The sequence below is a fragment of the Notolepis coatsorum genome (assembly GCF_963971535.1).
Source record: "Notolepis coatsorum genome assembly, chromosome: 10".
NCBI classification, from domain to species: Eukaryota; Metazoa; Chordata; class Actinopteri; order Aulopiformes; family Paralepididae; genus Notolepis; species Notolepis coatsorum.
The window spans coordinates 79,530,989-79,554,042 of NC_140174.1; the positions used below are offsets into that span (position 1 = coordinate 79,530,989).

Genomic DNA, 23,054 nt, shown 5'->3' on the forward strand with positions numbered 1-23,054 from the left:
GAGACGATATCATAAGCCCATTTAACACAATCAGTAACATTTAGATCAACTCAAAAAAGGTAACAAAAATATAATTTGAAAAAAATAAGTTTTGCTCTTCCAGACATTTAAATGAAAAACAATCTATTGTTTTTAATACAAATAGACCTCCCGTTCACTGTAAAGTGTCACGTTTTGATATATTGAGCTTTAAACATGAAATAACTAAGTTTAATTTTTTGGAACTCACAACACACAACCTAAAACCCCTCCCTACCTCCCTCTCCCAAACAGTTCCTAATTTTTTTTATGTTGCATGATCATGTATACATTTATTATGTATTATATATATATATATTTTTTTTTATCCACTTTTTCTCCTTATTTTCTATTTTTCTCCCATCCCAATTTCGCCTCGCCAATTCTCCCTTCAATTCTCCCCTCCCCTGTCTCGAACGTTGCTAGACTATGCCTCCAACGTGTCCCCTCCGGTACACGAGGAGGCGCATCTTTTCACCTGAACAGCGCAATCTCTCAGTGGCGAGGAGTAACGTGTGGGAGGCTCACGCTGCCCCCGATACTTCCTGATTCTGCTGTACAGGCGCACCAACCGACATGTAGGAGTCGCCGTCCACAATGTCCAATCACCACCCACCGGCTTTCCCACCCCTAACACTGCCAATTGTGTTAGTATGACGACCGGCCAAGCCGGTAGCAACGCAGAGAGCTGGGCTCGATACCAGCATATCCTGTGTTAGTGGCAAGCGCCTTGCCCACTGCGCCACTCAGCCGCCCTATGTATTATATTTATGTTTAAATATCAACATTATCTGGCCATCCTCAGTAAATACTATCAAACTCCTTTGACCTCACCTACTTAAAATCATTGACGTAGAGAGAGGTACAGAGAGAGGCTGAGGCCCCCCCGCCCCCTCCCTTTCCTCACCGTTTTCTCTGCCTCTGAGCCGGGTTAGCTTAGTTTAGTTACCGGTAGCAGCTAACTAGTTCGTTTAGGTGAGGATGCAAAGCATGTAAGATGCATTGGAAGTGTTGCGGGGAAAAACAGGCAGGGACTTATTTCCTGGTCACAAAATGCGCACTCTAACATAACATAGCACGCTGTTGTTGTTGGACTGCCGGAGCTGCGCTTGGGAGGAACTGAGACTTGCCACAGGATTTAAAAAATAAGAGTATCGATATGAACCAAACGTTGTTAGCTGCCGGAGCCATAGATATTATGGCTGGTGCTGCGCTTGGGCGGAAACGAGACTTGCCACAGGATTTTCTATATGAACCGAATGCCTATCGCACTGGTGCTAGTGCAGTAAATTCATTCATTGCACAGACCGATTTCTTCATAGCACGCTGTACAGCCCTGATGTCTGCCTTAGTTAAATATAAAACCACCAAACATTTACATTAGTGATGCACGATGTATCACTCCCGTACAAATCCTGTTGATTTTGTTGTCATAGTTCCCACTCCCTTCTGCTCCTGTTGACTTTTACTCCCGGTCCTGCCCAATCACGTGATTCAAAGTGAAATTGACTCCCATCCCGCGGGAATCCTGAAAAGATGTCATCCTCTAGTGTGCAGGGAGGGAAGGTGGGGTGTGTGCAGGGTACTTAGAAGTGAATTCACCTCTTGGTATAGTGGTCTGTGATGCCGCCCGCGGTGCGGGAGACCGGGGTACAACTCCCACTCGGGGCATGTCGAATGAGATCGGTTACACTGGTGCCGTGACCCGGATGCCTTGAGTGGTGTGAGTTTAGGGGGGTGAGTGTAACGGAGGTACCGTGTGTCTATCCTACAGTCACGATGGACAGTGTTGTGAAGTGACTCTAGACGGCAGCGGTACTGCAAGTAAACTCACTCCCCAGAGGCATCCAGACCCATTACTTAGAAGTGAATTCACCTCTTGGTATAGTGGTCTGTGATGCCGCCCGCGGCGCAGGAGACCGGGGTTCAACTCCCACTCTGGGCATGTCGAATGAGATCGGGGATTTCATAACATTAGGAGACTACTAAATGTTCTACATGCCAAAACAACGAAAAAGACCACGCAGTTCTGTCATTAGATGCCAAAAAGGCATTTGACAGGTTTGAATGTGGATACCTGTTTGAGACACTCAAAAGGTTCGGATTTGGGGAAGGATATATAAAATGGATTAAAATTCTATACACAGACCCAATGGTCGAAATAACTACAAACAACCAAATATCGAAACCATTTAAATTACAGAGATCTACCAGACAGGGATGTCCGATTTCTCCTTTGCTATTTTTATTCGCAATCGAACCACTAGCGATGACGATTAGACAAGACCCGGGAATCACAGGGATGAAAATAGGGAGAATGGAGCATCGCCTATCACTTTTCGCGGACGATATAATACTATACTTAACAAAATTAGACACTACAATTAGAAATGCTAATGAAATACTAGAGCAATTTGGAGTATTTTCAGGATATAAAACGAATCAAAATGTTACTTAATAAAAGAGAAAGGGAAAAAGCGCCGGTACACACGCAGTTTGCGAGTTCCCCCAAAGGATTTACTTACTTAGGGATAAAGATAACCCCGGATATTAAAGACTTAGTACAAAATAACTATGATCCAATAATGACAGATGTAGAGAATAGCCTTGAAAGATGGAGTAAATTACCAATATCAATGATAGGCAGAGTGAATATTATTAAAATGACTATATTGCCGGGCGGCTACGTGGCGTAGTGGGCAAGGCGCTCGCCACGAATGCGGAGAGGCTGGGCTTGCCTGTTCGAGCCCAGCGCTCCACATTGCTTTCAGTTTAGCTGGTCGTTCATACTAATACACATTGGCCGTATTAAGGGGTGGGAAACAGATGGGTGGGGATCGGGCGTTGTGGACAGCGACTCCTACAGGTCGGTTGGTGCGCCTGCGCAGTAGAATCAGGAAATGTCGGGGGCAGCGTGAGCCTCCCACGCGTTACTCCTCGCCACTGAGAGATCGAGCTGCGCAGGTGAAAAGATGCGACTGCTGTTACCTCAAGTACCGGAGGGGACTTGTGCTATGTATGACTTAGTCCACATTGCAGCCGGCTTGTGGGAGGCAAGAAACAGCGTTCGTGACAGGGGAGGGTTGAATTGGATGATACGAAATTGGGATGGGAGAAAATGTAGAAAATGGGAGAAAAAGTGGATAAAAAAAATGACTATATTGCCTAAATTCCTATACCTATTCCAGTCAATACCAATGCCCTTACCGGAAACCTTCTTTCGGAGATTAAAAACAATGTTCACGCGTTTCATATGGAACAATAAAAAACCCAGGTTGAGACTGACACTCCTTTACCTCCCGTATGACAGAGGAGGGCTTAGACTTCCGGATATGAGGCTCTTACTGGGCGGCACAGCTCAGGACAGCAATGTTCTACTTTCAATATGCAGATATACCAGCTTGGATGGAGATAGAAAAAGAAGAGACAAAAATTACACTAGATGCATATATGTATTCACGACAGTAACTTATTGATAAAACATTAAAAAAAAACGTTCCTCCAAAATACAATAAGAAGCTGGTACAAAGCACACTTACACTTAGGTAGAAGGGATCAATTATCGGGGTATACACCAATCTGGGGGAATGAGGAATTTAAACCGGGAAGGAATGATGTGGGATTAAAAATTTGGGCAGAAAGAGGTTTAGGTAAGATTAAAAACGTATACATAGAGGGGGAATTGATGACCTTCGAACAGATAGTAAGCACATTTGATATCCCAAGAACCCATAGATTTAAATACTTTCAAATCACTTTCAAAACATCGAAAGGGTTGCTTCCTACAAATATCTAGGCATTACAGTGGACGAGAACCTTACGTTTAAATCTCACATAGACAAACTTGTGTCAAAGCTGAAGCTTAAACTTGGCTTCTTTTTCAGAAACGGGTCCTGTTTTTCACTTAAAGTGAGAAGTCACCTGATCTCGACCACCTTCTTACCACTACTCGATTATGGTGACTTACTCTATATGTATGCACCTGATCAGTACCTTAGAAAGCTTGATACTGTGTACCATTCTGCCTTACGCTTTGTCACGGGATGTGGAAATCGAGTGCACCATTGCACCCTATATACCATTGCAAGTTATCCATCTCTACAAATACGACAATTTTCTCGATGGCTCTCTCTGGTGCACAAAGCTCTGCTTAAACTGGTTCCCTCGTACCTAAGTGTGCTTCTGTGCACAAAGCAATATAAGTATGCCCTTCGTTCTCAAGCTGTTCTAACACTGGAAGTTCCCCATATGAGAACTGAATTGGGAAAAAGGGCTTTTAAATATGCTGCTCCTTCATCTTGGAACAAGATACAGGAGGACCTAAAATTACCAGGACTGGTCACCCTTGGAGAATTCAAAGCCATTTTAAAATCCTACGAACTCAGTTCCCTTGGTCAGTGCAACTGTGTTTGATCATTTGCCTGTTTGATAATTTGCCTGAAATTGGAGCTTGATGTAAATGTTTTATCTGTATTTTATTGTGATGTTCTTTTTTATGTTGAAACTTTCTGCTGCCTTGCTTGGCCAGATCGCTCTTGAAAAAGAGATTTTAATCTCAATGATGCTTATCTGGTTAAATAAAGGATTTGATTGATTGATTGATTGATTGAGGAGCTACATAGTCTCAAAGAACAGGGGCACAGGGGAACCACCCACATCCATAATATAAATACTTACGAGGGACAATATGGAAGAGAGAGGACAATTATCCAAGTATTATGATGTGTTATCAGGATCGGAAGAGAGCTCTTTGAGCAGTTTGAGGGCATGGGAGAGGGACATGCAGGTGGAAATAGCAGAAGAGGACTGGGAACAAGCATGTGAAATGTCACAGACCCTTTCAATTAATACCAGATGTAAACTTCTACAATACAAGTGGGTACATAGAGTATACACCAGAGAAATTACACAAGTTTTATCCCATGATCCCGGATGAATGTACTAGGTGTGGGAGAGAGGTGGGGACCCTGTACCATTGTATGTGGGAATGTGAGGAGATACAGGAATATTGGAAAGAGATTTTGGAGCTCATATCTGAGATGACAGAGATAGAAATCCCGACCGATCCTAATATACTATATATACTACCTAGTATACTACACTTATATCCAGATACATTTCCAGAGGAAATTGATTAATTTGTGTCTGTTACAAGCCAAGAGAGTGATAGCTCTAAACTGGAAGGAGATACAGAGACCAGGAGCTAAACAATGGTTAAAGGAAGTGTCAGAAAACGTAGCAATGGAAAAGCTAACATACATACAAAAGGGAAAAACAGAAAAATTTGAAAGGACATGGACGTCATTTATACATTTCTTGAAAAATGTGAGAATCTAAAGGAAAGGGATAGGAAACAAGAGAGGTTAGGGATAGGAAGGGGGGAGGGGGAAGCAGATGAGGGTAGAGAAGCCGAAGAGGGTTTTTTATTTTTATGATTTCGTATAATTCATTTAACTGTATTTGTTTTTGTTATTGTAGTATGTTTACGTGAATGTAAATTTACATTATAATTAGGGTAGGGAGGGGGTTGAAATGTGTTTTTGTCCTGTGTTACTGTCTGTATGTATGTATGTGTGTATGTATGTATGTATGTATGTATGTATGTATGTATGTATGTATGTATGTATGTATGTATGTATGTATGTATGTATGTATGTATGTATGTATGTATGTATGTATGTATGTATGTATGTATGTATGTATAAAAGAAAAAAAGACAATACAAATATTGTTTAAAATTGATGACAATTGCATTTCCAATGAGTATTAGGTTAGAAAATACATTTGCTGGATTTAACGTGACTTACTTTTATCTAATGTAGTACAATATTGTATTAGGGCTTTTTTTTTGTATAAACCATGGCCTAGCCCCTTACGTGACTACGATCTGCAAGCCAGGGGCTTTTCGTATCCGCAGTTAATGGCCATGGTTAGCCCCTTACGTGACTGCGATCTGCAAGCCAGGGGCTTTTCGTATCCGCAGTCACTCTCAGCTATGCCGCCACCAGGCTCATATTAAGTACCAAGCGCTGAATTCTGAGTTGGGGGTGGGTCAAAAATATATCAGATATGAATTTCAAAGATACCCAGCGTACAATATGGGTTTAACACAGCTTTACGGTGGGGTCTGGAAGCTCGGAGTTGCTAATAAACAGTTTAAATCATTGTTACAAAACGAGTCGTACTCACAGAGCAAACGTTGGCAAGATGGCGTCTTCTTCTTCTGCCGCTATTTGGCTGCCTGGTGCGCATGCGCTGTGACACCAACGGCGGAAATGGACGTTCGGTCTGTAAGTACCACTCGTTTTGTAATAATGATTTAAACTGTTTATTAGCAACTCCGAGCTTCCAGACCCCACCGTAAAGCTGTGTTAAACCCATATTGTACGCTGGGTATCTTTGAAATTCATATCTGATATATTTTTGACCCACCCCCAGCTCAGAATTCAGCGCTTGGTACTTAATATGAGCCTGGTGGCGGCATAGCTGAGAGTGACTGCGGATATGAAAAGCCCCTGGCTTGCAGATCGCAGTCACGTAAGGGGCTAACCATGGCCATTTCTGAATACAGATAATTTTGTTGGTTGTACAGATACAGATAATGATGTCGCCACACACCCCTACTGCACACACCCTCACTTTTACTTAACTGGCACTCGTTTAACTGAATATTACTCTGCTTCAACTGAATATTTAACTCTGCTTTATCTGAATATTTCACTCTGCTTTAACTGAATATTTCACTCTGCTTCAACTGAATATTTCACTCTGCTCCAACTGAACATTTCACTCTGCTTCAACTGAACATTTCACTCTGCTTCAACTGAACATTTCACTCTGCTTCAACTGAACATTTCACTCTGCTTCAACTGAATATTTCACTCTGCTCCAACTGAACATTTCACTCTGCTTCAACTGAACATTTCACTCTGCTTCAACTGAACATTTCATTATGCTTCAACTGGATATTTCAGGTTGTGCGTTGTCTCCTACTGTGTTGTAGTCTCTGTCACAAATTAACATTGAATTTATTATTTCAAACCTTTATATGTAACTAAGGTTTCCCTCATTTAGTTATGTTTAGTTTACATACAGAGTAAACCAATCATAAATGCAGCATAGAAATCATAGCATATAGACAACAAGATGAGGGTAGACTAAAGCAAGGATATAACAAATAAATTAAAACACACAATTTGATGACTATTTGTAATCGAGGTCTTCTGTAATAAAGGGCAGAATCAAAATTTTTAGGGATTGTAAGAGTTAATTTCAGGAGCTAGGAGCATCATAATAAAATGCAGATTTAATGTTAGATTAATTGACTGTAGGTTAAAGCCAGATTTGGACTGCAGTTTTACCATCATCCCAGGCACCTCCTTTAGTCATAATGATATTACATTCATAGATTATATTCCTCATTAGCTCACCAAGATCTGTCATGCATTCACCGATAACTGGATTTCCCAGGGGCAAATATGAATAAAAATGTTGTGTTCTCGTTAAGAGCGGAGTTCTGAAGATCATCGACCGGAAGAAGAACATTTTCAAGCTGGCCCAAGGAGAGTACATAGCTCCAGAGAAGGTGGAGAATGTGTATATACGCAGTGAACCAGTGGCCCAAGTGTTTGTGCACGGAGACAGTCTACAGGTACACGTTCATTCACTACTTTGGAGTGTGTGCACAGTCCAGTAAATCTTGAGTATAGTGCAGCGGTTCTTAAACTACGGGTTGCGAGTTGCGACCCAAAGTGGGGTCGTGGGTAGATGACAGTAGGGTCACGCATTGGCAAAATGAAAAATAAAAAATATTTTTTAATGTTCTGGCAACATATTTTGGCTAAATATGCCTAGTTTTATAAATGTGTATTGATAACATAGTGCTGTAATAAAATGTTCTAATAAATGATCAAGTTCAACAACGTGTGCTTGAAATTACTTGATACATTAAGTGTGCGGTTGCCAAAAAATCCTAAATAAAATGGGGTTGTGTTATAAAAAAGTTTGAGAACCCCTGGTCTAGTGAAATCTCTCGTGGTTTGCTCTGTACTCCCAGCACATTGCATTTGAAGTGAAACAATGACTGAGCTTAATGTGCAACATTTAAGGCCTGCATTGCAATATTTAATTGTCATTAAATATGATGACTTTATTTAAAGGTAGAATCTGCAATGGCATCAAACGGCGACATCAGGGGCGGGGCTAGGGGGTGGCTACTTGGGCTCAAGCCCCGAATGTTTTCTGAAAAGCCCCGAATCTATTTAAAAAAAAAAAATTGACAATTCATCATTGTTACATGAAAATATGTTTGCACCAGATTTAGCAGAAGCTAATTTCCATCTGTGGTCTATCCAGCTGCTAACTGTATTTGAGTGAGTTAAGTCTTGGTGTCATGGTAGACTCAGACCTAAGCTTTAAATCACAATCAACAAGTTGACAAAAACGTAATTCTTCCACCTTAGAAACATAGCTAAAGTACGGCCATTTATAAATCAAAAGGACGCTGAAAACCAGATCCATGCCTTTATTTCAAGCCAACTCGACTACTGTAATGCACTCCTTACCGGCCTCCCGAAGAAATACGATGATAACTATTTTATTGCAATGCACTATTGCATTATTTTATTCTATTTTACTAACTATTTTATTGCACTGCACTATTTTACTTTGTATCAGTGAATCATAGACGCCTGGCCATAAGAGCATTCGGAGCATCTCTGCTCTCCCACTATTGAACTTGGGGGAGCAAAGGTATGCTCTTGCTCCACCACTTTTTGATCATATGAAAAATATGATATATCCCCCCCCAATATATAAATCTAACCATAACTACTGAGTTAACTGAGTTTTATAGTGAAAATAGCAGCTTTATTGGTCAAGATTGAAGGCTCTATATTGCAGGAAATTGCATGTACAGGTTAATTAAATTCAAAAAAAAATGCCGTGGAGGGGGTCATGCCTGACCCCCTCCAAACCACGCCTTGCCTGCAAAAAAAAAAAAAAAAAAAATTACAAAAAAAAAAAAAAAAAAAAGGCGGGCACCTATCTGGGCTAAGCCCCGGATCTCCTATCATGCTAAATCCGCCCCTGGGCGACATCTAGGCAAAAGAGCCCCACTTGGTATTGCGCCTTGTTATATTGTGAATTGAGACCTTTCTTAGCAGAATCTGAGGTGTGGCCAGCAATAGCACCCCCCCCCCCTCTATTTCAACTCGACAACAAAATGCAGTACAAAACGGGGCTCCTTTGCCTAGAGGTCGCTGTTTGACAAAATTACAGATTCTACCATAATATGGGGGACTACTGGTATGTATATAAAAAAAAAAGGCTACAATTCATACAGTACATTAAAAAAAGATAATAAATGTTTCACTGTACTCAGATTTGCAGACACGCATGCACACAAATAAAAAATCTCCCTCTGACTCAACTGTGTGCATGTTTCTCTAGTCCTCTCTAGTAGCCATTGTGGTCCCTGACCCTGAAGTCATGCCCGAATTCGCCAAGAAATTGGGTCTCAAGGGCTCACTGGAGGAACTGTGTACAAAGACGGTACGGACTCGCCTGTCTTCTGTTTGACTTTGTTTAATAACCACGCATCTTAACCTAAGAAATACAGTATCACCACTAAGAGCACACTTGATTTATAATAAAAATACAGACATTTTGTCGTAAGGACTCTGATCAAATGGAAGGTTTAGTAATGGTCCACTGAGGAGTGCTGTTTCAGTGTGAAGTTGTTTGGCCATATGTTGCTAGAGAGCAAAAACACTGAATGAAAAGACTGTTTTGTGAGTTCCTCTTGCAACGACTCTTAAATGGCTCTCTTCTGCAGGAAGTCAAAAAGGCGATCCTCTCTGACATGGCCAAGCTGGGCAGAGAAGCAGGACTCAAGTCGTTTGAGCAGGTAACCTACTGATGTTTTTCCTATTTTTACTTATACTGTTCACAAAAAGTATGAATTTGCAAAAGCTGTGACTGTGTATTCATACACACACCCAAGGGGGCGTGGCTCTCTGTGTGTGTCCTTGCCCCATGATAAAGCTGAATAAAGTTGGGCCATGTTACGTGAATCTGTTTAGAGGTTATGCACCTTTTTGTTCTAGGCCACTCGCACTGCCACTCCCCCCTTTTCTTTTTTTTTTTAAACTTAAATTTGTATTGAACATTTATAGACAAACAACACAACATATACAATAACATCAACAACACTATTAAACAGACATAAATAATAAAGAAAAAATGTAATACCCAAAAAGACGAAAATAAAAAATACTGACTTGAGCAAATATTCACATACATAAATAATGAAGTGGAAAAAACATAAAACAATTGTCATATCTTAAACAAAAATAAAATTAGAAAACATTAAGTGTGTGACATGGGTTCAGAGACCCTCCTTGAACCTCTTTCCTCCTTTACCCTTCGCCCTCTTGTGTTTCATTTGTTCCTTCCTTTGTGATGTCGTTTTCGTTCCCCTTATAATCCTCCCACTTTCCCCATCTTTCCCCAAATTTCTCTTCCTGTAGCCTCAGCATGTGTGTTATCCTCTCCATATCCTGTATCTCCTCTACTATTCCTACCCATTGTGCTATTGTCGGTGGGTCTTCTTTGTACCACAGTCTCGTTATTGCTTTTCTGGCCGATATCAACATTATCTTTATTAAATACTTGTCCCCCCCTTGTATTCCCTCGTGTGTCAGGTCCCCTAAGTAAAGCACCAGTCCCGTTTGTGGTAACCCGTATCCTAATATTCTGATCATTGCCTCCCCTATCTCCTCCCAATACCCCTTCAGCTTCTGACATCCCCAGAATATGTGTGTGTGGTTTGCTCCCTCCTTCCCACACATCCATCTGATTATGTTTTTCCATCCAAACTCTTTCCATATCCTCGATCCTGTTGTTGAATGTTGTACCTCGCATATGTTACCCCATTCCTTCTCTGTTATTCCTATCTCTAGTTCTCTCTCCCATTTCTCCCTTATGTAATCGGTCGTGTGTCCCTTGCTGTTCATTATAGCCCGGTATATTGCTGATATTACTCTTCCTTGCCCCCCTTCGTATGCCCATACTATCATCTTGATTATTCCATTCTGTTCTTCGTCTTTGGCCCCCCTTATTTCTTTGTTGTAGTAGTCTCTAACCTGTAGATATCTGAAGTGGTCCCTGTTTTCTAGTCCAAATTTCTCCTTAAATTTTTGTAGTGTTTGCATTTCCCCCTTCTCTATAATTTTGCATATCGCTGTTGCCCCCCCCCCCCCCCCCCCCTCTCCCACCTTCTGAATCCATGGTCCAACCTCCCTGGTTTGAATCTCTTGTCATGTGCTACCCATCTTAGAACCCCTGACTGCTTCTCCAATTTGTGTGTTTTTACTACTCTGTTCCATATGGTCAAGGTGCATTTGGTGATTGGATCTAACAGTCCCTCTTTTTCTTTGAATAGTTCCCTATCTCCCACCAGAGCTTGTATCTTGTATCCCTCCCCTTCTTTTTCAATGTCTTTCCATCTTGCCTCATATCTGTCGTTACACCAGCACGTCACTGCTCTCAGTTGTGCTGCATAATAGTAATCTTGTAGGCTGGGTACTGCCATCCCTCCCTCTTCCTTTGGTAGTTGTAGTGTTTTATATCTGACCCGTGGTCTTCTCCCCGCCCATATGAACCTCGATATCAGTCTGTCCCACTCCCTGAATTGATTCTGTGGTATTTGTATCGGTAGTGACTAGAACAGGTACAGTAACCTTGATAGTATGTTCATTTTAATGACCTCTATTCTTGAATTGAAGTCCAAGGGCATTACTGTCCATCTCTCTAAGTCTCTCTTGATGTTCTGATTTATCTGTGTATAGTTCGCCTCAAACAGTTTCCCCACCCCTCTCGTGATGTTCACCCCTAAGTATTTAATCTTGTCCATGTCCCATCTTATCCCGTACTGTTCCCTAATTTCCGTCGTTGGGGTATAGTTCCATGCTAAGGTCTGTGTCTTTGTCACGTTTAGTTTGTATCCTGAGTAGTGGCCATATTCCTTCAGTAGATCCATCAGTGCCGGGAAGCTCTTGTCTGGTTGCCTCATGTATACTATCACGTCGTCCGCAAATAGGCCTAGTTTATATTCCGTTCCCTTTATCCTTACTCCCTTAATGTCCTCGGTCTGTCTGATCAGTTGTGCCAGTGGTTCTATGAAAACGGCGAAGAGCGTTGGTGAGAGACAACATCCCTGTCTGGTAGCCCTCTCTAATCTGATTCTATCCGTCAGGCTGCCATTCACCTTAACCCTCGCTGTCGGTTCTTGATATAGTGCCTTGATCATCTTCATTGCCCTCCCGTTCAGTCCGAACCTCATTAATGTTTTATATAAAAATGTCCAGCTCACACTGTCGAATGCTTTTTCTGCATCTAGGCTAATAAGTACCGCACTACCACCTTGTTTTTGTATCTCCTCCACTATGTGTAATGTCTTTCTCACGTTGTCCTGTGTCTGTCTCCCTTTAATAAATCCAGTTTGATCTTCATCTATAATGTCTGGCATAAACGTCTCGAATCTCTTTGATATTATTGATGTATACATCTTGTAATCCACGTTGAGTATGGACACAGGTCTGAAACTACTACATAATTCTCTATCCTTCCCTTCCTTCGGTATCGTGGTGATTACGGCTTCCTTCCACGAGGGGGGGGGGGGGCATTTTGCCCTCTTCCATCGTGTGTCTGAATGCCGCCCCTAACATGGGTGTATAAATGTCTTGTAGAATTCCGAGGGGAATCCGTCGCTCCCCGGAGATTTGTTGTTTTTAGCTCTACTAATTGCCTCTTCCAGTTCCCGTTCCGTAATTATTTTATTTAATTCTTCATTCTGTTCTTTCCCTATCGATGGTAACTCTAGCTTCTCCAGATAAGCTTCTATTTCCTCTTCTCCCGCTGCCTTTGGCTGTGTGTATAGTTTCTCATAGTATTCTCTAAATGCCCTCTCTATTTCAGCTGGGTCCCTCAATATTTCATTCGTCTTTGTATCCCTTATTGTGTGTATCGTGTTTAACTTCTGTTGCGTCCTGATTCTCCTAGCCAACAGTCTGGTCGCTTTTGGACCCCCTTCATAGTACTTTTGTTTCATAAACCTCGCTTTCTTTTCTATTTCCGTCAATAATTCCCTATTTATCCTGGCCTTTACTTCTTTGATTTCTCCGAGCGTTTCCTGTTCTTTTGATATCTGGTGTCTCCCCTCTAGATCCTTCAGCTTCCCTATCAGATTGTGATATGTCTCCGTTCTGGCTTTCTTCAGCATTGCTGTCTTCTCCATCAATTTCCCCCTTATCACCACCTTCAGTGTGTCCCATAGAATGTTCGGGTCTACCGCCCTGTTGTCATTTTCCTCCTTATACCTTATATCTCCTCCTTGATCTGACTCACCACCCCCTTGTTATTTAGTATTCCTACATTTAGTCTCCAGATCGTGTTCCTCCGTCTCCCTTCTAGATCTACTGTCAGATATATGGCACTGTGATCCGATATGTCCGCTACTCCTATTCTGCTCTCCTGTACCCTGTAACTGTCCCCCGTCGTCATCAAAAAATTGTCTATTCTCGCATATGTCACGTGTGGGTGTGAGTAATGTGTGTATTCCCTGTCCATGGCGTGCATCCCCCTCCAAACGTCTGTAATTCCCATTTCCGTTATTTGAATATTCATATATCTGCTGATCTGTGGCCGTCCTTTCCTAGTACTCGTGGTGTCTAAGTCGTGATTCAGTACCACATTAAAATCTCCCGCGCATATCAATATCCCTTCTAGTTCCATCACTATCATATCAAAAATGGTCTCATATAAATTCCTCTCACTCTCTGGGGGTGCATAAACATTCACTAACGTAACCATTTGACCCTCCATTTTCCCCTTCACCAGAACAAATCTCCCCTCCTTGTCTCTTACTTCTTTGATCAATTCAAATTTGACTGTATTCTTGATTAACGTGGCTACTCCTCTCCTCAGGGTCCTTTTAAAGGAACTATATGCATTTTCATATCCAAATCTTTTCAGTTTCTCATGATCCTGTGCTATCAAATGTGTCTCCTGCTAAAAAATCACTTGCATCTCACTTTTTTTTACATTTCAACATCACTTTGCCCCTCTTTATCGGATTATTCATTCCATTAACGTTTAACGACATCATTTTTATACCTTTAACCTTTGTCATCTTTCTTCTTCTTTCGTCTGTCATTCCCCCCCATGTCACACTTATTTCCCCCTCCGGTTGTAGCCTCCGCTCTCTTCACCGAATACATATAATGATTACCATAAATAAAAAACATAAACTCTACATAAAGTGCTCCCAAGGCGTTCGGGGGGTCCCTGTGTCCCCCCCTGTCCCCTGCTGGTGGGTGAGGAGTAACTGCTCTCCTAGTGAGAGGCCTCCTCCTGACGGCTTGGGGGTCTGAAACCCTTGCCCCCAACCGCTCGTCATATTTGTCCAGCCTTCTTGCTGTTTTTAGTGCTGTCGAGCTCCTGGTCAAAAGCGCTCTGTCTTTCTTTCTGTCCAAAGATCCCCATTTCCTAGGTCTCTCTCAATGTGGCTCACATGTTCCAATGTCCCTCCTTCCTCCCAAACAAGTGTGTGGCGTCCTCTGTGTACCCCTCTTACTTTATTTTCCTCCCCTTTATTTTCTATGTGATGTTTATTTATCCCCTTAATTCCTTCCAACTGTGTTACTCGCAGCGTGTGTGTCTATGTATTTGTTTCAATATGTTTTGTGTTCCATCTATTATACCTAATTATATTTCCATTTATTTCCTTCATCAGCATTTGTATTTCGTGTCCATGCATATGTTATGTCTGTTCCTATACCTTGTCTCTACCTGGGAATGTGTGTTTATGTATATGTTATTTCAGTTTCTATATTTTGTCTCTATTTGGGTAGTCTTTACAATCTCTTGTGCGTGTACTCATCCGTTCGTCTCCTCCCGCCTCCTCTCCCCTCCTTCTCCGTCTCTGGCCTCCTCGTCTGTCTCCGCCTTCGGTCTGTCACGTCTCACTTCGGCCTTCATCTCTCTCCTCCCTCCTCTCCCGGGTTCCGATCTCCTACTCTGGTCCACCTGCGTGCTTTCTCCAATCTCTGCTGCAGGCTCAGCGTCTGGTCCTCCTGTCTCCTTCCTTCTCCGTCATCCGCCATCTGCATCCCCCGTCGTCTCATTTCCCCCGCCGCCTCCCGCACCGTCGCATACGTCACCGTCCCTTCCTTCCAGTGGATCCTTAGCGAGGTCATGGGTGATTGGAATTTCATTCCGTTTTCTTTCAGAATTGTCTTCAGTCCCGCGTAAGACCTGCGTGTTATTGCCACCGCTGTCGAGTAATCGTGGTCAAACGACAGTCTTTTCCCCTCTATTTCTATCTTCTTGGTCCACGCGGTTCTGAGTATCAACTCCTTAACCTCGAATCTCAGAAAGTTAATAATCACCGCCCTCGGGGGTCTGTCCGGTTGTGGTCTCGGAGCCAACGCCCTGTGGGCTCTCTGTATCTCCATTTTTTCCAGTCCTGTCTCCTTCAATTGTTCTTTGATAAGCTTTTCCACATACAGGGTCATTGATTCCCCTTCGACTCCTTCTTTCAATCCCCATAGCCTGATGTTATTCCTCCGTGACCTCCCCTCCATGTCCGACATCTTTGTCTCCATCTTTTCTTGTTGTTGAATTGCTCTCGTTAACACCTCGTGTATCTCTGTGCTCCATTCTTCAGCTTGCGCCACTCTTGTTTGTAGCTCGGCTACTCCTCTACCCTGCTCCGCCATCTTTTCATCCACCATTTTGAGTTCTGTACTTATTTCGCCTCTGAAATCCTCCTGTTCCTTCCTCAATTCCTCCCGTAGCTTCTCAATATCGCTCCTTATCATGTCCGTGTTCGACTGTATGGTCGCCAATATTCCGGCCCGCATCGTGTCCGCGTTCATTTGTATGGTCGCCAATATTCCGGCCTGCATGGCCACGGCCCATCCTGGCATTCCCGTGTCTGTCCCGGCCGGTCTTCCCCCCTCCTCCGCCTGCTTTTCCTCTGCCTCGCTTCGGGGACTCTGTTCCATCAAACTCTCCTCTTCCCGTGAGTCCTCCATTTCTCTTTCCTTCACAATTGTTTTTTCCTCCTTCCTTCTCGTTTGCATCTTCATTTTTAATCACTTTTCGGGTCTTTATTTATCCGTTTTTCACTCTTTTGACCAGGAGCTCTACCGCATGTGTGTTACCCGTCTGCTCTCATACCGGAAGTCCACTCCCCCTTTTTTTTACCAGTTAGCATGAACAGTTAATCGGCTGTTCTTTGGCTAATGACCAACTGTAAGGAAGTGAAAGTCACACATCCTATTATAATCAAATTCCGTATACTGTCAATAGGGAGGTGTAGTCTGACGTCACTGGTTTTTCCACCCGTATAGGGGTTTATCATTGGGGAAATAGATTATTGGCTATTGTAACAATTCTGCCGCATGGAAATTGAAAAGCTTTACATTTTTGCACAAAATGAGTTCCCTTCTATCACTAACATTATTGTTTACGCATTTTTGGTTGAAATAAAATGTGGCGATTTTTTTTTATGATTAATTGCAAATATTTTCATGTTGAGCTATAGATTGTGGATGAATAAGCACAGAAAGGTACACCATGCAAATGTTAATTCGTTATTTGTTTTAAACTAGACGATTTAGAAATGGGCAATGGGGAAATACATTGCGTTGGACAGAGGGTGGAACACGAAAAACTGCAATGACGTAACCACTACACCTCCCTATTGTCATAATTTATTTATTTATTTACTATATTAATGATATTATTCTGTCCTTGAAGGGCTGTCAAGTCCATTTATATGCGGATGACACAATTATCTATTGTACCGTTGATTCTGTACAATTAGCTACTGACAACTTACAACATGCTCTGCAAGATAAGCTTATAGGCCTTAAGCTTGTATTAAATGCAAGCAAAACTAAATTCATGGTGTTCTCCCGGGCCAGAAATATAGATCAATATAATTTACTTATATCGACTAGAAATGGGTCTGATATAGAAAGGGTAACTGAATATAAATATCTTGGAATCTGGCTCGATGATACATTTTAGTTTAAATATCATATAAACAACCTTGCCAGTAAATTGAGGCAAACAATTGGTTTCCTGTACAGGAATATATCTAGTTTCCCAATGATGTGTAGAAAGAGGGTTATTGAAGCAGTCTTTCTATCTGTCTTGGATTATGGACATGTGATTTATAGAAATGCTGCCCCTCCGACTCTGTCGTATCAGTTAAAGATACTATGTACTCTCGTTGTTGTCAAACCAAATGTAGTATTCTTGTTAAAAAGGGATGTCCAAACAAACGCTCAGATGCTTCTTCAATGAATATTTATTATCAAAACCAAACAATGGTTGCTTTTAAAAACACTTGTTGTATCTCAAAAACACTGGATGTATACAACAATTCAAGGTCTGAATCGGCGTTCATCAAACTAATCTAACAAAATGTCCGCTGGTCTTATCAACAAGAGTCCTCTGTGTCCACGTCCTTGGCAACATGAATATAACTTGTTCTTGATCGATGAGGCGTCCTTTTCTCCGTCTTCTTCAGCTATTCTCTTTCATCCCCCTTCCTTGTGTCTGATGGCCCTATATTTATAGCAGGCCTGGGTCCAGGTGATGACCTCACAGCTAGTGACATCAGAACAGGTTTTCCTCCAATCCCAAACAGTTAGTTTCTGAGTTTGAAAATGTAAGCGTGGCTTCCCACTAACTGCCCAGCTGAAGACAGTATTTCTTTCCAACTCATTTTAAGGCAAAATTATTGTCACTATTACCTTTAATACACCTGATATATGAATATTAAGGATCTTCTCTCAAGGACACACATTTCAACATAACACAGTACTTGTTTGTCCCAGAGTAAAACACAAAGCTTATAGTCCATAAAGATTAATTTGACTTATTCAACTTATTTACCTAGCTTTCTTTAAAACAGACATTTTCTAAATAATTATCTTAAATGATACTAATTCAACCAGTTGCAATTGATACTCAAACTTAATTATTTTACACAATAGTTTGCACTTTAGTAAAATCACTTGATCTCCCTTAATCCTGTACATTTGGCTATAAACCACTCCAAGTCTAATATCAAATGTTCCCCTGGTTGAACACATCCTTTCAGTGATAATTATAGTTTAATCAGATTTAAATTGAATATAGAAAAATACATTTCTAATGTGTCCTAATTAGTAATTACTAGATATTATACAATTCTTCCTCCTCCTCCACTATCGGTCTCTGTGTTTACACAGCTGTTTGGCCTGCTTGTATGCAAATGCTTTGTCTCCCTTTTCAGTTACACTCACAGCATTTTCTGATTCTTGAATTTCTTAGTTACAGAATGAGTTATTCTTAAAAGATATATACTTTATTATACCTAGGATTGCAAATTAAGTTGTATTTGGCTTTTAATCTATTAATTCCATTTTCCAAAGTAGAAAAGCTTTCTTTTGACATCTTATTTTACTTAACTACTTCTTTGGTGATTTCCTTCTGTCTCTGTTTTACACCAGAGCCTGGTAAATCACACTCTAATGTGATCAAACCTGTTCCTTTGTGGGTGTTCCTTTGAAGCTTACAGAGGTGTCTGTATGCAAAGTTGGTTTCTGTTGAGACATCCTGGCTTGCATGACCACAGACAAATGGTCCCTATAATGATTTCCCAGTTAAGGTCACCAGAGGATTTAATGTAAAACCTTCCTCCTGAATTCCAAATTGGGAGTTAATATAGTTATTAAGAATATGTATAATTTAACAGCCAAATTATACTACAACTCTAAAACCACTAGATTCTGTTTATCATTCTGCTCTTAGATTTATCACTGGTGACATATGATACACACCACTGCATCTTATTATGAGAAAATGGGTTGGTCTTCTCTGGCAGATAGGCGAAATCAACATTGGTATTTATTTATCCTTAAGGCCATTAATGGGAAATTACCTCCTTATCTCGCATCACTATTAGTTCAGAACAACAATTTTCCAACTTGGAAAATCAGCCTTTCATTATAGTGCCCCTACTACATGGAACTCTCTTCAGCTCTCACTGAAGATGAAACTACCTACGCAGGGGAAGTTTAGAGGTTTACTTGCAGGCCTGCCTGCAACAGTCTGTAACATATGGTTATCCTATAACCATAGTTATATGAGTATAGCGAGCGCTCTGCGCTCTAGTGGAACATATCTATATCCAGTCTAATACTGAATACATTTCTTCACATGTACACACCCATCCGCCTGGCCACACCCCCATCCGCTCCTCTACATAAGCGGGGATGTGGCCATACTAACAGCTCCTTCCCAAGTCTTTCACCACCGAAGGCGAAGACCACAGGGTCCTCAGTGAGTCAGCGCAGAGTGCTTGCTATACTCATATAACTATGGTTATAGGATAACCGTATGTTATATATTGTATAGCTTACGCTCTGCGCTCTAGTGGAACACAGGAGCTGAGCATAGCGGGACCCCGGTGGAAGGGGCGTTCGGTATGCTGTGCACCATGTCGCAGCCTCCACAAAAAAACCCGATCCTCTAGAGGGGCTGAGGCAGAGAAGGCTGACACGATTGGGAGACGTCATGAAGGGTGCGGGGGCACACTCACAGGCAGACGGGGTCAAGCCCGGCCTAACCCGAGAGTCGACTCTGCTACCAACACACCTGGAAACCAACCACCACCTAACAGGAGGCGGTTGTTCCCATAACCCCCCCAAGAAAAAACTCAAACACAACTGCGGGTATACACCGGCTATACAGCAGTAAAAGTGTTTCCGTTCTCAAGAAGGGGTTAACCCAGGCCAACAGGTCAACGAGAACGAGTCCGGACCTGGGCCCGGCGGACCGGGACGTACACAGGGATGCCAGAGGGGTACAAGAACCACCTCGACAGCCCCCTCCCAGCCCCGCCAAGCAGGAGAAGAGAGGGGCGAAAAAAGAATGGCGAAGGACCAGGCTCCTTTAGCACAGCGCAAGGTACAACACAACATGGACCAAGCAATAGTGAAGGATAATATGCAGTGACATAACCACGAACACCTCCATAACATCAACCCCTGCAACGCCCGGGCCAACCTGGCATTTTCCCCCCGAAAAAGCACAAGTCCTTCAGGGTACCAGAACAGCAGATCTGCGCCCCGGCGGACAACGGGTTAACTGACCTGGTCCGGCGTGACCAGAACCAGTCCTGTGTCCTAATCACGCCTGTGTCCAACACCCCTGTCAACCCTGCTCTGTATAAAAGAGAGGAGACAGGGAACCCCCAGAGAGACTTCCCACGTGAGTAACAATTGAAAAGATATATGTAACATTGAGCTACGTGCAGGGAGCGAAATTAACTTTTTGACTCACCGGCCAGTGGCGGGTAGATGGGAAGAATCTACCCGCCAAGCAGATTGCTTACCTGCCAACTTTTTTTTGATAAAAAAAAAAAAATTATTATTATTTTATATAAATTTTTTTTTTAATAAAATATATATATTATATAATCATACTTGTAGTTGTATTATCTGCGAGACATCGCCACCTCGCTGTCTGCAAACAGCTCCACTGTCTGTGTGTATACTCTAGTGGCCTCCAGCTCCAGCAAGGATTCTCCGGCGCTACAGCTGGACCCTAAACTCTTACATTCAGCATGAAAGGATTCTCCTACCCTGCACCTGGACCCTAGTCAGCAGCGCTGCAGCCTCGTAACTGGACACTTGCAGTTGTTTATGTCGGGAGCTATCAGAAGCTAGCCAGCTGGATAACGTTACACAATGCCTCATGTATTAAACTAAAAGTGAATAGTTGACTGGGTCATTTTGTAACAGTAGCTAACATCAGCTCACGGAGGTCTCTCTGACTAGAGTAGACTAACATCAGTCACGGTGACTGTGTGTTTACATGCAGCATACAGAAACAGGTAGGGGAGGTTTAGGAGCAGCAATGCGCTCAGACAGCGAGTGAGAACTCCGCTCAGAATTGGATCATGATGATCACACGGCGGTCAGTCCTCTAAGTGGGAGGCGCCAAACGTAAAAACTGCCCGCAAATGGCGGGCGGCGCTCTCTAGTTTCGGTCCCTGGCTACGTGCTACCAAAAGCTCAAGACATATGCAACAGAGCGCAGAGCAGAAAACTTCTTTTTAAGTTCTCACACACCGCATAACTCATCTTGACAATAACAGAGGTCCACAACATGGAGCCTGAAAAGAACTCACGGAAGTCTCACAACCAATAGAAACGTGCCCAGTGCCGTACTCTATGGCGGGGGGAATTCCGTCACCCACCTGCCCAAATATGGCATGGGTCCAGGGAACCCCCCCCCCCCCCTGTCCCTACATTGTGACACGCTGACCCAACAGCGTGACAGGAAGCCCGAAGGACAGGAGGTCCAACCCCCTGACCAATCAGAAAAAAAGGGGAGGGAGGGTTTATCAGTTCACCCCCTCATGACCCCTCACCCCTGATATGATGCAATGACAAAGCAGAGCCATGACACCAGTCATATATAGCTCCAGGCTCATGTGCGAACCTGCCACCAGAATTTTTACACCTTTACCCTAAAGGAAGAAAAAACACAGACCAAGAGAGGGGCCAAGGGCCCTGGTACAAGAGCTTACACATGTAACTTCTGTAGGCCAACACCTAACCCAGTTGTGGATCTTAAACGTGAATACGATTACACAACCCTCCATCACAACAAAAAAGGGCAAAAGTACACTCTCACTACTGTAAGAGGAACGCCGTTTTTCATGATGAGAGAAGACATAAGTCCTCGATTAAGTACTGGTCACAGGCCTTGCTAAGTCCACATGACAGCAACCAAACAATTTTCAGAGAAAAATTGCCTCTCTAAGAAAGAGCACAACCCCAGCAGAAGCTGAGGGATTTACACTGTATCCCCAAAAACATAGTGAATCAACACACATTTTGTAAACAAAATCATATTTGAGGGGAGGGGGCCCAGGGGCAAACCGGGGAAACCCACCCCTCACCACCTTACCCCTGATACGACGCCAAATGTGTAGAGTAAGCTTTACATCATGCACGCCAGCATAGCCGAAGACCTTGTTTGAACAGCCCCCACCCACCCCACCTACCCAACCTCCCCCAATGTACAGTTTTTACGTCAAATGTATATACTCTTTTCTGGACTCTTTTTGTATCACAAACAGTACTGTATTTGCAAATCTGGTATGTCATAAATGTATAGATGTAGCAGTACTGTATATCTGTATGTCATGTATGTCATATATGTCCTGATGAATTGAAAATGGGGGACCCTGATGTAAACAAGACGAAAGTCTTTCTCTGGTCTGCATCCCCTTAACAATTGTGTGTATTGAGCTGTACTGTATTGTACCCATTCTGAAATATGTTAATAAAGTTTTCAATCAATCAATCAATCAACAGGCACAGCCCTGCTTATGTGTGAAAAAAACTTGCCACTTGTTATTGTCATCATTACCCTCAAGTAAGAATAACAAGCTAAGAGAGGGACTCAGCCCTCGATCACATGCCACTATGCACAGCATTGTAGGGTAACCCAGCCAGTTGTGGGCTCAGCCACGTTGTCTAACGTTACATGAACACACACAACTTCTCATCATACAACAAAACCCCAGTTCATTTTTACTCACGTAAAAAACAACGCTGTTTCTACAAACCAAGACAATTCACACACAGCACATGTCGTATCTCCAAATGTAGTGAAGTAAGATATGTTTTGAAGACAAAGACATCGTTGTAACTGAGGGGTACAATTCCCTGACTGTATTAAAGAGTATGATATATTAAACCACTACTAGTTATGTACTTTAATTACTGGCCATACAGTACATGAATATATATGGTGAACACCCACACAAGAATACGGCATTGACACATAAAGTTCTATTTGGAGGGTATTTATTATTATTAAGCAACGTTAGGTTACAGATTGAGAATTAGGCTTGCGCTTGTATGGCGAAGAACACACGTAAAGTCAGTCAAGAGCATAAG

The 23,054-nt window shown here is 42.4% G+C and overlaps 1 protein-coding gene across 1 annotated transcript in view; it reads left to right on the top strand.

Moving 5' to 3' along the window:
• acsl5 (acyl-CoA synthetase long chain family member 5) overlaps positions 1 to 23,054 on the top strand; it is a gene marked incomplete at both ends in the record, with an annotated part of 87,850 nt that overhangs the window by 44,575 nt on the left and 20,221 nt on the right. Inside the window, 3 exons of the mRNA XM_084323687.1 lie at positions 7,526 to 7,669; positions 9,469 to 9,570; positions 9,854 to 9,925. Of these exons, the coding sequence (XP_084179813.1) occupies positions 7,526 to 7,669; positions 9,469 to 9,570; positions 9,854 to 9,925 (318 nt within the window). The remainder of the gene's footprint in view (positions 1 to 7,525; positions 7,670 to 9,468; positions 9,571 to 9,853; positions 9,926 to 23,054) is intronic.